This window comes from Chenopodium album, chromosome 18, assembly GCF_948465745.1.
Source record: "Chenopodium album chromosome 18, dcCheAlbu1.1, whole genome shotgun sequence".
NCBI classification, from domain to species: domain Eukaryota; kingdom Viridiplantae; phylum Streptophyta; class Magnoliopsida; order Caryophyllales; family Amaranthaceae; genus Chenopodium; species Chenopodium album.
Window position 1 is genome coordinate 33,644,197 of NC_137851.1, and position 14,228 is coordinate 33,658,424.

At 38.2% G+C, this 14,228-nt stretch overlaps 1 protein-coding gene across 1 annotated transcript; it reads right to left on the reverse strand.

The window, feature by feature from the left end:
• Nucleotides 1-7,523: 7,523 nt before the first annotated feature.
• Nucleotides 7,524-7,910, reverse strand: LOC145592077 (putative mitochondrial protein AtMg00860). The gene has a single exon (XM_081648543.1). It carries the CDS (start codon nucleotides 7,908-7,910, stop codon nucleotides 7,524-7,526), a length of 387 nt encoding a protein of 128 aa, XP_081504669.1.
• Between the last annotated feature and the right edge of the window lie 6,318 nt (nucleotides 7,911-14,228).

Here is a 14,228-nt window from a genome sequence, read left to right on the forward strand (position 1 = left end):
TATTATTATTATGATGATGATTTGTTCCTATGTTGCTTGATATATTATTGTTATTTCTTGATCACGCCCTCTCTTGTAGGTTTAAAGGGAATTTGTATTTGTAATCACGCTTAATAAGATAATTAATAATCTTGTTTAGGCTAATATGATTTTAATTCAAGTGATCGCCAATAATAGATTTGTTTGTGCATTAATATTCAACCAACATAGATTAAACAGGTTTAGGATTAATATATTGTTTGTATGTTACTCAGAAAGCGCACATGAATATGAGAAGAATAAAGTAGAGGCCTATTTTTAGGGCAGGTTCAATCTCTTTTAGGTTGGATTTGTACCTTTATCCCCGAATATCCAGTCATGGTTCAGGACCACTATGGAGTTAGCGATCTCATGGATCGTGAAGGGGTGTAACCTTCAACCTGTGAATGGTTTACAAGTTCCTAAAACTTGTTGGCGACTCTTTTGCTCTAGGTTCCTTCCCTTTAGATGCCACCATACTAAAGTGTATGATCACAGTGGGGCTCAAGTGTGGGATGCTTGAAATATACCCTACAACCGTACATTATCTCACATCAGAGAAAACACCTGATTTCGGAATCCGAGAAGATCTTACTCCAACGTGTTCTCCAACGCGTTCTAACTTGATCGTCAGAGGCGGAGCTCCTACCAACCGAAGTCTCTTGCAGGTATGGACCGCATCAGACCAGTCTTTGAGCCGTAACTCTCCCGAGGGATAAAAACACCCAAAATAATCATATGCTTTGTTTAAAGACCATTTAAAACTAAGGCTAGAACAAATAATGGTTATGTTCCGTAATCAGTAAACAATCCGTTAACACACGGAAAGACTCACATTCAAAGTAAAGAGCAATAGTTGCGAATTTATTTGAATGGAATGGTTATCCAAGCCATGAGTCAAGAATGCTTGATTATAAACAAACATTTCCCTAACATGCAAACTCACAGAGTTCAAGTCATGGGCATGATTTGTGTTTCGAACATCTTTAGTAATGTCACATTGACAAGAACGTACTCAAAGCTCTATTAGATAGGCTCTTGATAGTTGATCGATTCGGAATCGTTCTAAGGCATGCAAGTCTTACTTGTTGAAATCAACAAAAGAAAGAGCTATTGTTCTTGGTATAGACAATTGACTCCAAAAGCTAAAGAAGATTTAATTACTTCAATGTTTCACAAGAATATGAAATAATATGGCTATATTCATCAAATGTGAACAAACTTGACCTTGAGTAGCTCAAAAGCTAAGTGAAGTACTGAATCGACTAGGCACGATATAATAAACATCTAGATTAGATCGATCAATGGTTGCTTGAGCCAAGTGTGACCATCTCAAAATTATGAAATTGAAATTTTTCAGAAAATAATTCCACAAAGAACATAGTATGTCTTCACGGAGACCTCGATGCCATTTCAAAATGACTCGAATGATGATGGATCACATCCCTCCCTATAAAACTCTTAAAGATTTGCACAAATGACTAATGTTACACTAAACAAAATGTCGAAGCTAAGAAAGGACACCATATTCAATATACATGTCTCTTTGTAAGCATACAAGCGAGACTACGGGCATTACCTCCACAACCTAATTGAGAACATAATGTTTGTTTCTCTACGTGGTGTCTTTCTGGAAAGTAACACATTTTCAAAACGACAAGTGGGAGGAAAATGAACTCGATGACAGATGACCATGGAGCTAGCAACAAACTAGAACTGAGAATCTCGGAAGACTCAAGAGGGCTTCTTGAGAATGATTGATCAAGAATACTCAAAAGGAATTTACAAGTGACTTAAAAGAGAATTCATTACTCACAAAACATCAGAAATGATGGAGTAAGATCAACATAATCAAAGGGCTTTGAAAGCCCCTTGAAACTCAATGTTTGATGCAATTACCCCATATAGGTATAGAATTCACCAAAGGCTTGGATTGAATCCTATAAATTTTCTAATAAGTTAGAAATAAACTGAAGACTTACAAGCATACTATTTACTATTAGATGATAAGGGAAAAGTGTCTTGTAAATTAGCTACGACAAATCCAAATTCCGAATAATGGTTAGAGGCCATAAAATCCGAAATAGAATCCATGTTTGTAAATCATGTTTACAACTTGATTAATTTTCATGAAGGGTGAAAGACCCATCGATCAAGGAGAAAACTAACAAATGTGGAGATGTATATGCATACAATGCTAGATTGGTTGAAAAGGATATAACTAAATTCACGGAGTTGATTTTAATAAAAACCTATTCACCAATCGGAATGCTCAAGTCTTTTCGTGATTATTCTAGCAAAATTGCACATATGAAATATGGAAAAATAGATACCAAAATCGCCTTCCTAAAATAGGATTTTGGAAGTGACTATGAAAATAGTCTAAAGGTTTTGAAAATCTAAATAATGCTAAATTTGAAGCAAGCTCTAGAAATCCATTATGGGATTGAAGGAAGCATTGCATAAAGGAATTGGAACATGTTTTCTCATAAAGTTAATAAATGGATTGGCTTTTGGAGAAACATAGAAATTCTTATGGATAAAAAGTTTAGTGGGAGCAAAAGTCAAGCTTGTAAGGTCCAACAAGAAGTTTACGAACTCTGTTTTAAATTAAATATCAAATGCTAAATGCTTAAATTTGAAATTATTTTCGACAATGGACCAAGCTAAAGATGATACTTAGTACATGTAGGTAATTAAGATCTATGGTATAGACTTAATTAAATGTTTAAACGAGTAAAGGAATTGACCATGTTAAACATTAAGGACCTTGAAAGGCTTTCGACCCATATGTATAAAACTAAGGAAAAATGTTTGTACTAAGTATAACCTAGGCTAAATATAAGTCAAACAAGAAAGACTCTAGTGGAGACTTTCAACCGTATCACATAGAAAACTGTTTAGCAAGACTCAGTGAAACTGGATGAGGTAAAAGGTCACATGAATGGAATAAAATTGAGAATAATTCTGCAATTGAAACCATCATGTATGCTATGGAGTCTTCACACAATTTTTTATGTTTAGAGCATGAGAAGAATAAAGTACCAATCAAAATAAATCTTAGTCATGGATCGTTAGATTATGATCAAGAACATCCAAAGTACTTGGATAAGTAAAAGATATGGATTCTTGACGCATGGAAACAAATGTAATTTGAGAATTGATGCTGCAAGCACATCCTTAGGAAGGATTAAGATCCCTAACAAGGAAGCCATTTATAAGAACGAGCTAAAATGTGTCGTGGCTTGAGAATGGTAACATGGACGTGCATCCATGTATAATGTGTGGAAATTTAAGGTATATTTCCATGATCACAAGTGACTAGGGTATCCCAAATCACTTTGACCCATTTAAAAAAAAATCTAAACAAAGCACCATTAAGAAGTCTACTGAAATATATGTTGAGAATATTGTTGTTGCCTTAAAGGCAATAATAAGAAAGTTGCTCAATGGAAAGTTCGTTGTTGAACGTTAATGATTGTAGGTTGTCAAGTTGAAGATCTCGGATCATGAAAATAAGTGGGAGCCATCACTTGGACAATAAATCCTAAATCACATATAATCATAACTAAACCTATGCAATAGGTGAATGACAACATTCACAATTGCATGAAAGAAACCAAGCATATTAAATATGGGTGTGTTTTCTATAATGTTAATAAAAAGTATTACTCTTAAAACATTTGGAAAAACCATTTACCATAAGATGAAACGTTGAAAGGTTTCATAGTGGAATAAAATTTTTACTAATTATTCCACAAAACTATTTAATTGTGGTTTAGAATTAAATTATGAGTCCATTCGATTTTGAGAATATTCAAAATAGGGTATCAAGACCAGTCTCGGATAAAGAAACACCTATTAAGTGAACATTGAATATTGTAATCCAAAATTATCCCTAATCGAGGTCATTTAATTGCTGGACGATTAATGACCAAATGATTGTCATAAATCATTTGACGGGTATTGGTTTAAAAACATACCGAATAGACCTATGAGAATACTTTAAGAGATTTAAAAATCATCATAAGTACACCACGCATTATGGCTATCGAAACCTCTTTCCTTGACCATGAGTATTGTGAGTTCTCTTGTTTGAGTACTAATCCGCTTTGATGTTCGTTAAACGTCTGCCGTACATGGAGATTATAACGGCAACACTCGGGCGGCTAGGTCCTCTTAGTAAGACAAGTTGACAATAGAAGACCGGAAATGTCCCCCTATTAACCATAGGGAACATGTCATTGTTATTTACAAGGCCTCTCGAAGAGCGAGACTGTAAAAATGCATAGCCGTGCTCAGATGGATTTTAACAATCATCTACTTATTGACAGTCGAACTCGGATATCGAGAAACACTTCTGGGCGTAATAAGGATGACGAATAATCTTACCTTATATTTCATGAAGAGACATTAAATGACATAGGAAACAGGCTATACACAAAAGGCGTACTTGTCCGGAAAGACAAGTGGGAGATGGATAGGAATGGTGTCCTTCGAACAAGTGTATTATTTTGATAGAGGGTTCAGAATTATTAGAAAGGTAATTATTCAGTAAGGTCAAGTGATCGAAATTCCTAGCTAGAGGCCGCTTTCGATCAGTAATATTATTGTATAATTAATATTACAGCTTAATATCGACGGAACCCTTCGGGTCACACCAAAGTAAACTGATCCGTCACGACGAATTAATCCAAAAGAAATTAATGAGTTTCTCGAGTGTTATGAACATTGACGTCGGATATCAAGCTAGGAGCATCGAAACCGAGCGTCGCAAGTCGAGTCGAATTAAAAAATCGATGAGACGTAAAATAATTAAATGACACGACATATTAGGCTAACACGCACTGCCGCAAGCACCGAGCAGCTAGCAAGGGCTTGCGTACTTGCAAGGGCAGCTGCGGGCTGCTTGCAAGGAATGCTGGCTAGCCCGCATCGGCAGCTAAGCAGCGCACAGCAGCTACATGGGCTTTGCGGTGCGTGCTGGCTGGCCGAAGCCCAGCAGCGCACAAAGCAGCCACATGGGCTTGCGTGTGGCGGCAAGGCCCAACCTAGTCGAGGAAGGCCTTGACTGGTTTTCCAGGTTGACCGATCATTCCCTCTTATGATTGGTGGGTTTGGTGGCTTAGGAAACAAGGAGGCCATGTGGTCCTCCTTGTGGTCCTCACCTAACCACTCCTATGTGTGTGCCAAGTGTAGTTTGATTATTTGTCTAGCTATTTAATTTAATTCAGAATTAAATTAATTGCTTGTTTTTCTCACACTATTATTTTCTCCCACATGGAAAGATGATTGGAATTTTTGGGAGCCTTTGCCTATAAATACCAACCTTAGGAATTGGGATTATTCACTTGAGTTGGAACTCAAAAATGCATCTCCATAATAGTGAGAAAACCTTTAAGTTCACACAAAACTCGAGTAGTTATTTGTGTTCCGAACTCGGCTAAACTCCGAGTTAGAGACCGTTACAGGTGGTCTATCGTTGGAGGTCTATGCGCTTGCGAGACTCGGCTTTCGAAGTAAGAATTTATTGGAGCGAGCGAAAAATGAATCAAGGCTAAGTTGGTCTTTTCACTTTATCTTGTTATAAATGTCTTTAGTTATATTAATTGTGAGCGGATCTTGGGGTCGGGTTTTATTCCGCAGAAAGTCGGACTTTCCGAAACCTAATAACCTTGCGATTTTATGCCCTCGTCATTTTGAGACGATAGATTTCATGTTTAAGTGCAGCATTGCTCCTAGCTTCTGTGAGAAAGTGCAGGGCTGTTTTCATGGCCTCTAAATTGGCCGATTCATCATATATCATTACCCGAAGGGTAGGCTCGTAAATCTTAATTGGGGATACAGCTTCAGTGCTGTACATTATAAAGAATGGGGTCTCTCCTATTGAACTCTTGGCTGTGGTTCGAATGGACCATAACATGTTCACTAACTCATCTGCCCAAAGGTCGCCTGCTTTCTCAAGCTTGCGCTTGATACCGTTGGAGATCAGCTTGTTGTAAGCCTCAACTTGGCCGTTAGCTTGCGGCGTCTGACCGAGGCAAAACATTGAGCGATGCCCTGGTCACTTAGCCAATTTTGAGTTGCCGTGTTTCGAATTGGGGTCCATTGTCGAACACCATTGACTGTGGCATACCATAGCGTGTGATAATATTTTTCCAGATAAAGGCAGACATATCTGTCCACTTGATTCCTCGGACGGCCTCAGCGTCAATCCACTAGGTGAAGTAGTCAACTGCTACTAACACATACCGCCTCTTCCCGGACGCAGGAGTATACGGCCCCAAGATGTCCATGCCCCATTTTTCAAAGGAGAGCGGACTACTTATGGCCGACAAGCTATTTGCAGGTCGGTGAATAAGGGTGGAAAACCTCTGGCAGTTGTCACATTTTTTCACCATTTTCATGGCGTCTGAATTCATGCTCGGCCAGTAGTACCCCAAGTGGGTAGCTTTTTCTGTTAAAGCCCGTCCGCCTATGTGTGATCCACATTGCCCTTGATGAAGGTCGTCCAACACATCATGCCCCCTATCTGGGGTGATGCACTTCAAATATGGCTTAACAAACGCTCTTTTGAATAATTCCCCATTCTTCATTTTGAACCAGGCCGCTCTCCTTTTCATTAGCCAGCTCTCTTTGGGATCCTCCGGGAGTGTGCCATCCCTCAGATAGGTGACCACCCCATCCATCCAAGTGGAGCTTCTGTGTATGATCTGCATGGGCTCGAAATCAATACTCCACTTCTCTTTTACTTCCCAAAACACTGATTTAGGAGTATCATATGATGCCGAGGATGCTAACTTGGAGAGCGCGTCCGCTTGATAATTTTCCAAACGAGGAACTTATTGTAGGGTGAAATGCTCTAGACCATCGGCCTCATATTTCACCATCTAAAGATATTTCATTATGGCCGGCTCCCTAACCTCATAGTAACCATTAACCTGGCTAAATATCAGTTGGGAATCTGAACTAGCATCAATCTTTGTTGCCCCGGCCGCCTTACACATTCTAAGGCCGACCAGAAGGGCTTCATATTCGGCCGCATTGTTAGAGGCTTGAAACTAAAATCTCATCGCATATTCAAACTTATCTCCCTCATGAGACTGACAAATGATACCAGCACCACATCCAATTGCTGTAGCACTTCCATCCAAAAAGACCTTCCAAATTTGATCCCCTGCCGACTGTAAGTTCGGTCGTGTCATTTCAGCTAGAAAATCAGCAAAGGCTGCCCCTTTATTGCTTTCCTAGGCTTGAACTTTATATCAAAACCTCTCAACTCTAAGGCTAATTTAAGCATTCGGCCACTGGCCTCCGGTGTTGTGAACGGTTTTTTCAGCTATTGGTTCGTGTAGACAATTATTGAATGAGCAAGGAAGTAGGGCCTTAGCTTTTTTGATGCCATGAACAATGCTAGCCTGAATTTTTCAATGGGTGGGTACCTCAGCTCGGCATTGTGTAGGACATAGCTTATGAAATACGCATGGATCTGATGGCAGTCCCTCTCAACAAGGAAGACAACGCTCTGAAATAACAAGATACATGTATAGCATCTCATCTTTGAACGGATTGACGAGTCGAGGAAGTGTATGCAGATGATTCTTCAATTGTACAAAGGCTTCCTCGGCCTCTTCGGTCCACTCGAACATAACTTTTTTCTTAACTGTCTGAAAGAAGTATCGGCACTTATCCCCTGACCTGGACAGAAATCGGCCGAGTGCAGCTAAACAGCCGGTCAGTCTTTGCACTTCTTTGATTGTTCTCGGCAACTTCATGTCCATGATCGCTTGGATTTTTTCAGGGTTGGCCTCAATGCCGCGTTGATCAATTGGAAATCCGAGAAATTTGTCGGACTGAACACCAAAGATACACTTCTTTGGATTTAACATCATCTTATGCCACCTGAGTTCGGTGAATATTTCTCAAAGGTCATTCAGATGGTCGGCCGGCTGCTTTGATTTAACAATCATGTCATTAATGTACGCTTCCATGTTCCGGCCAATCTGATCTCTAAAGACAGTGTTACCAAGTCTATGAAATGTAGGAGGGGCACTCTTAAGGCCGAACGACATGACTTTGTAGCAGTACAGACCCTACTCGGTCACAAACGCGGTTTTCTCTTGATCTTCTTCCCACAAGGGGATCTAGTGGAATCCGGAGTATGCATCCATAAAGCTCATTAGGGCATGTCCGGCCGTTGAATTGACCAGCCGGTCGATTTTAGGCAAGGGAAAGCTATCCTTAGGACACGCCTTGTTGACGTCCATAAATTTATCTATAATTTCCATCAGGATTGAGTAACAATCCTTATTGAACTCATACTGAGGTTCGTACGTCTTGGCCTTCTTTTATTTTGTCTGCTAGCAGTCGCCACCCAGACTTCCTTTCTCTTGTTTCCTTCTTTTTTCTTCCCGACCGAGTCTTGCTGAGAAGGTTGCTTCTTCTCAGCCCCTTTAACCGATTGTTCTGCTTTGGTGAGCGAACAAAAATCAGATGCTTCGATATAGGCTTCGGCCTCCCGCAGCACGCCTGCGTACTTCCAAACCTTTTTTCTGACTAGATCAAACTTAAAAACATTATTCCTTAATCCTCCGAGAAATTTAGAGTAGGCCATTTCATCCGGGAGATTATGAATTTGGGCTTTTTCTTGGTTGAATCTTTGCAAATACGAACGCAACCCCTCATTTTTCCCTTGGACGGTTATAGCCAAGTTAAGACTTGTCTTCCTTGGGGGAATATTGTACGAGAAGTTTCCAACAAGAAATAGGCTGAGAGTAGTGAAACAATTGATGCACCCGGCCGAAAGGCTGTTAAACCAATCCTGCGCCACGCCCTTCAAGGTGGTCGGGAATCACCGACACCATGTGGCATCATCCACGCTTTTAAGATACATTAAGTTCCTGTACGAGGTGACATGCTCTTCTGGGTTGCCCGTACCATCATAGGCACCCACAAGTACACTCTTCACCTTTGCTGGTTGAGGAGAGTTGAGAATTTCTTGAGAAAACGGAGGAGGCTTGTCACCAAGATTTAACAGACGCATTTGCCAATCAATGGGTTGAGGTTGTGCGGCCAATCCGGTCAGGTACATAGCCCAGTCGAACGGCTGGCCATAATTGCCATACTGTCCGAAGATAGGGGGGTTAGGTGGCATGATTGCATGGAAATTCTAGGGGGTCTGATAGTAAAATGGTTGAACAACTGGGATAGGAGTTGTAGTTTGGAGAGCTTGACTCCTGCTGGTCCTGGTCGAGCTGGTATGTTTGGAAAGAGAGGGGTTTGAGAATTCATTTGGCATTGTTGGAGTAGAGGCGGTGTCTGAGTAGGCTGCTCGTTCCCGTTGCTTGTGCCAGATATATTCCCTTGCATCTTTCCAGCGCCGAGACGGCTTAGGATCTTCCCTTTAAGGCTGTCTGGTCTTCCCCCAGCCGAATGTGTTTTCTCAAGGAGCCTGGACATGTTCGTCCGTGGCACCCTAGGAGATCTTCCATGTCGTCTAAAAGGGGTGTTCCCAGCATCTTTGGCATTAGTTGCCTTGCTCTGGGTCTTCTTTTGAGTGCCCTCCCCTCCTCTCCTGGGCGGCGGCTTAGAAGAAGAAGGCATCTTACACTCAAGCTCCCTTCGGAGCTTTCTTAAGGCAAGCTTAAGTTAGCCAGCAGTCACCGAAGGATCCTCAGCCTCATGAAATGAAGCGGTCAAAGGATCACTAGAATTGATTGTTGCAACTATATCATCTACATGTCCGTCCTCACCAGGACCAGGACCTGTGTTAGGTGTCTGACCATCTATTGCCATACAGATGAGTATCCCCACAGACGGTGCCAAATGTTTCGGGTGATTTTGTGATTTCCCCTAGGACACTATTCACGTTCTTCTAATAGACGGCCTGGACACCTGCGAAACACGAATATTCCATTGCCGGAATATTCGCCTTCGACGGTTAAGTTAGTAACCGGAAGACAGAAAAGCCAGAGAGAAAAAGTATAGAGACGTTGGAGCTGTTTTAATGCTCTATTGAATGTTATGTCATAATCCCCCCTCCCATCATAAATAATTGGGGTATTTATAGGGGTGGGGATTTGTTCCTTTTAGGGTTTTTACCGTAGAATGACGTTTTTTTATTGGCGGCGTAATCAGGAATGGACACGTGTCCTTGGGGGGCGCTGTTTTGCGGCTTTCTCGGGATTTGGGCCTCCTGATGTAAGGAGACCCTTTTCTCTCTTTTTCAGGTGTTCTTAGTAGGGCTTGCATACGTGTCATCTTCTTAAAGTGACACATGTCGCCCTTTGATTGGGCCACGTGTCACCATGGGATTAGTCCACGTTTTAGGGTAATTTTTACCCTAAACAAATATGATTCATGTTTTTCCGCATATTACCTATAAACTCCTACACTAAATATATATGCATAATGTTAGTCAATGATTTATTTGATTTGGTAAATATATAGTAAATATTGTTTTTTTAATTAATTTATAGAAAATCATGTATATAATCAATTAATGGATATTTAAAAGAAATTAGTTTTTTTTTTTTTTAAATTTGGAGGGAAATAACAACATTAGAAATTTACACGTGTCATTCCTGGTGTCTTTTTTACTATTATGTTATTGATTGATTAATTCGGAATTAGAAAAAAAAAAAAGAAATTGTCTCATTTGGCGTGGTAAGAAATAGCGCAATTGATACATAAAACTAGAAATTATTTTTTAGCTCAATTTGGTTCCTTAAGAACTAAAATGACCATAAATTATTTTTTAAACCGTACTTGAAAATTTTTAACGCTAAAAAATATGACAGGCAGTTCAAGACATTTCTTAATAAGCAAAACGAGATATTTATGTAACTTTTTTTGTCAAATTTGAGCTCAATTTGATTCCATTAGACCTTAAATATAATGACCCCTACAACTTTTAACGAAAGTTTTTCAACACGTAATCAACAAAAAAAAGTAATGGATTAGGAAATATAGTTAACAATACCTGTAGGGAAATTTTCCTCGTTCTACTATGGGTAATGTTTTTGGGCATGCTAGCAATCTAGGAAAGAAGCTAGATAAAAAGAATCGCCAATAAGTTTTAGAAACTTGTAAACTATTCACGATTGTTCACAATTGAGAAGGTTACACCCCATTCACAATCACTGATACTGTTAACTCCATAGTGGTCTGGAACCATAATTGGATGCTTACGGATTATGGAATAAACTTGACTTTCAAATTAAAGAAGTCACACCCGCCCTAAAATAGGCCTCTACTTAATTCTTATTGACATTCATGTGTGTTTTTCGATAAACATACATACATCAAATTACCTCTAAACCTGTTTAATCTACGTTGGTTGATTATTAATGAACAATTAAATCTAATACTTGTGATCATTTAACTTAAAATCATGTTAAACCTAAATCCAATTATATATTAATTATCTTATTGTTATGGGATAATTTTGTACAATAGTTGACTGATAATAGTAGTCAACGACCAACGCCACAAGACCAAGTCAAGATGCTTAAGAGTGAACCCTAAATTAATGGAGAATATATGTCACCAAAAACAAGTCATGAAATTTGTTAGACGTATCTACACCCTAAACAAGTCCACGTTCATTGGAAGACCAAGTAAAGTAGTCAACACTCACCTTGTAGTTTGAAGGAGTTCATCCCTACTATTCTCCAACCACCTATCAAATGCATTATATATAGAGAAGTCTTCCTCTCATAAAAGACATTTCAACCCCACGTACATAACCTCTCCCAGACTACACTTGTAGACACCTGATTGTGTCTCCACAAAAACCAAACTCAGTGATGAATATCTTTCACTTCATTGATTATCGAACGAGGTGAAATGTGAAAGAGTCTCGTGAATCCCTCTGTTTTCTAAAATGTTTTAATAAAAATACTTTTTTCTGTTTTAAAAAATCTTTTTTTTCGTACCCTATTTATGAAAAATGTCTATTACGATTTAGTTTGGTCCATGATATGGGTCCCATAATGGTTTATTTATATGGATCTTGAAAAGAACTTTCCAACGATATATTAAAATCCCAAATCCGATGAATAATGAGGAAGTTACGGCCAAAATACTAAACTGGGCCCAAACCTGATTTTACCTACGACCCAATATCATGTGAAGGTTTCAAAGGATCTAATCCCATTCCTAAACTAATTAGGATTAATTAGAAGCTTCTATAATTTTCTAAGAGATTTAAATTATCCTTTTTTGAAAAGATAGGATTAAAGAATTTGAAATTGAATAAAACTCCTCTTTGAGAGTCCTTGTTCTGTGCGAAATGAAATCTGTTCAGATATTATTTTTGTGCCTCATAATTTTTATCCAAATTTTATATGGTTGTGTAGATCTTGAATTTATCTTTCCAATGATATATTATAATATTAATTCCAAGGTATAACGAACAAGATATGAAAGAAATACGAAACTCTATCAAAAACTAACACCCTTCCACTATTTCGGCCATATCGTTTTATCTACAAAATATTTTAATATAATTATAAGTAGGTTAGAAGGTATACTTCAAGAGATTTCCAACGAAATATTTTATGACTTATTTGGACTTCTAGATCAAAAGTTATGATAAAAACAAAATCAGTAAAAAAATGTTTTTATCGCACCGCGATAGTCCTTATCTTGCCGCGTCAAAACAAATTTTATTCCGATTCGAATTCTAACTCTTTTCTAATCATTTTCGGATGTTTTTCTCTATAAATAGGGTCGTATTTCCCCGTTTTAATCACCAAAAATCATCTAATTCTAATTCTCTTCTCTCTCTAAGCTAGAAGCTTGTTCTTTCTTCCTCTTTCTAAGCCTAACCTTTTCAAAGTACAATACCGAATTCACGAGACTTAGAAACACCTAAAAAAGCTCAAAGTTGCCTTAGCCCTAGTCATGAAAGGTTGATAATTTCTGAGGGTTTGGTCCCAAATTTCTATTTCAATTATTTAAATTAATTATTTTATTTAATATTTTCATTGAAGTTACTAAGTATGTATTGTTTTCATAGAAAGAGATACAAGGCAACAAAATAAGTAATTTTATTGTATTATTTTGTAGGAAGCATGCTTATATTATTTTAATTCTTATTATCATGTGAGGATGTTATTTATTGCTTTCTAATATCATGCTTAGGTTGCTTCCTATTTCCTTTTATAATGTTAGGGCTAAACCTTTGATCTTTATTATTTAGTAACATGCTAGGATTTGTTATTAATCTTGTTAGTATCATGCCTTGGATCTTGCGAATAATAATATTATGCTTTGATGAAAATATTGTTATGGTGATGATGATTTGTTGTATTAGTAATTTATCATGTTGCTTGATATTATTGTTATTGCTTGATCACGCCCTCTCTTGCAGGTTTAAAGGGAATTTGTATTTTAAATCACGATTAATAAGATAATTAATAATTTTATTTAGGCTAATATGATTTTAATTCAAGTGATCGCCAATAATAGATTTGTTTGTGCATTAATATTCAACCGACATAGATTAAACAGGTTTAAGGTTAATATATTAATTGTATGTTAGTTAGAAAGCGCACATGAATATGAGAAGAATAAAGTAGAGGCCTATTTAGGGCATGTTCAATGTCATTTAGGTTGGATTTGTACCTTCATCCCCGAATATCCAGTCATATTTTAGGACCACTATGGAGTTAGCGATCTCATGGATCGTGAAGGGGTGTAACCTTCACCTTGTGAACGGTTTACAAGTTCCTAAAACTTGTTAGCGACTCTTTTGCTCTAGCTTTCTTCTCTTTGGACGCCGCCATGTTTAAGTGTATGATCACAGTGGGGCTCAAGTGTGGGATGCTTGAAATATTCCCTATATTTTTGGCGACTCCACTGGGGAAGATTTCTATTTTAATTCTTAAAATTTATTTTTGCAATAATTTAGAATTAGTGGATGAGACTCGAAAAGTTTTAAGTATTCATGTGCGTAATTTTGATAGACATTATTAGCATAAGCATAAAAAGGTCCGCATTGGATAGACCATCCGTAATGCTTAAAAAACATAGGATTTTTACACGTAGGAAATTTGGGAAATATCTTTCACAATTAGAATAAAAAAAACGCTGCGAAAACTGGAAAATTCTAAGAACAAAGAGAGCTGCTGAGGCATGTAGGAACTGGCGCTGAGAAAATAGTGCCCATTGCAGCGGGATGGCTCTGTCACGGCGCAACAGCAATA

Coding starts and splice junctions, on each gene's coding strand:
- LOC145592077 (XM_081648543.1), bottom strand. CDS start 7,910: ATGATGTTAAATCCAAAGAAGTGTATCTTTGGTGTTCAGTCCGACAAA.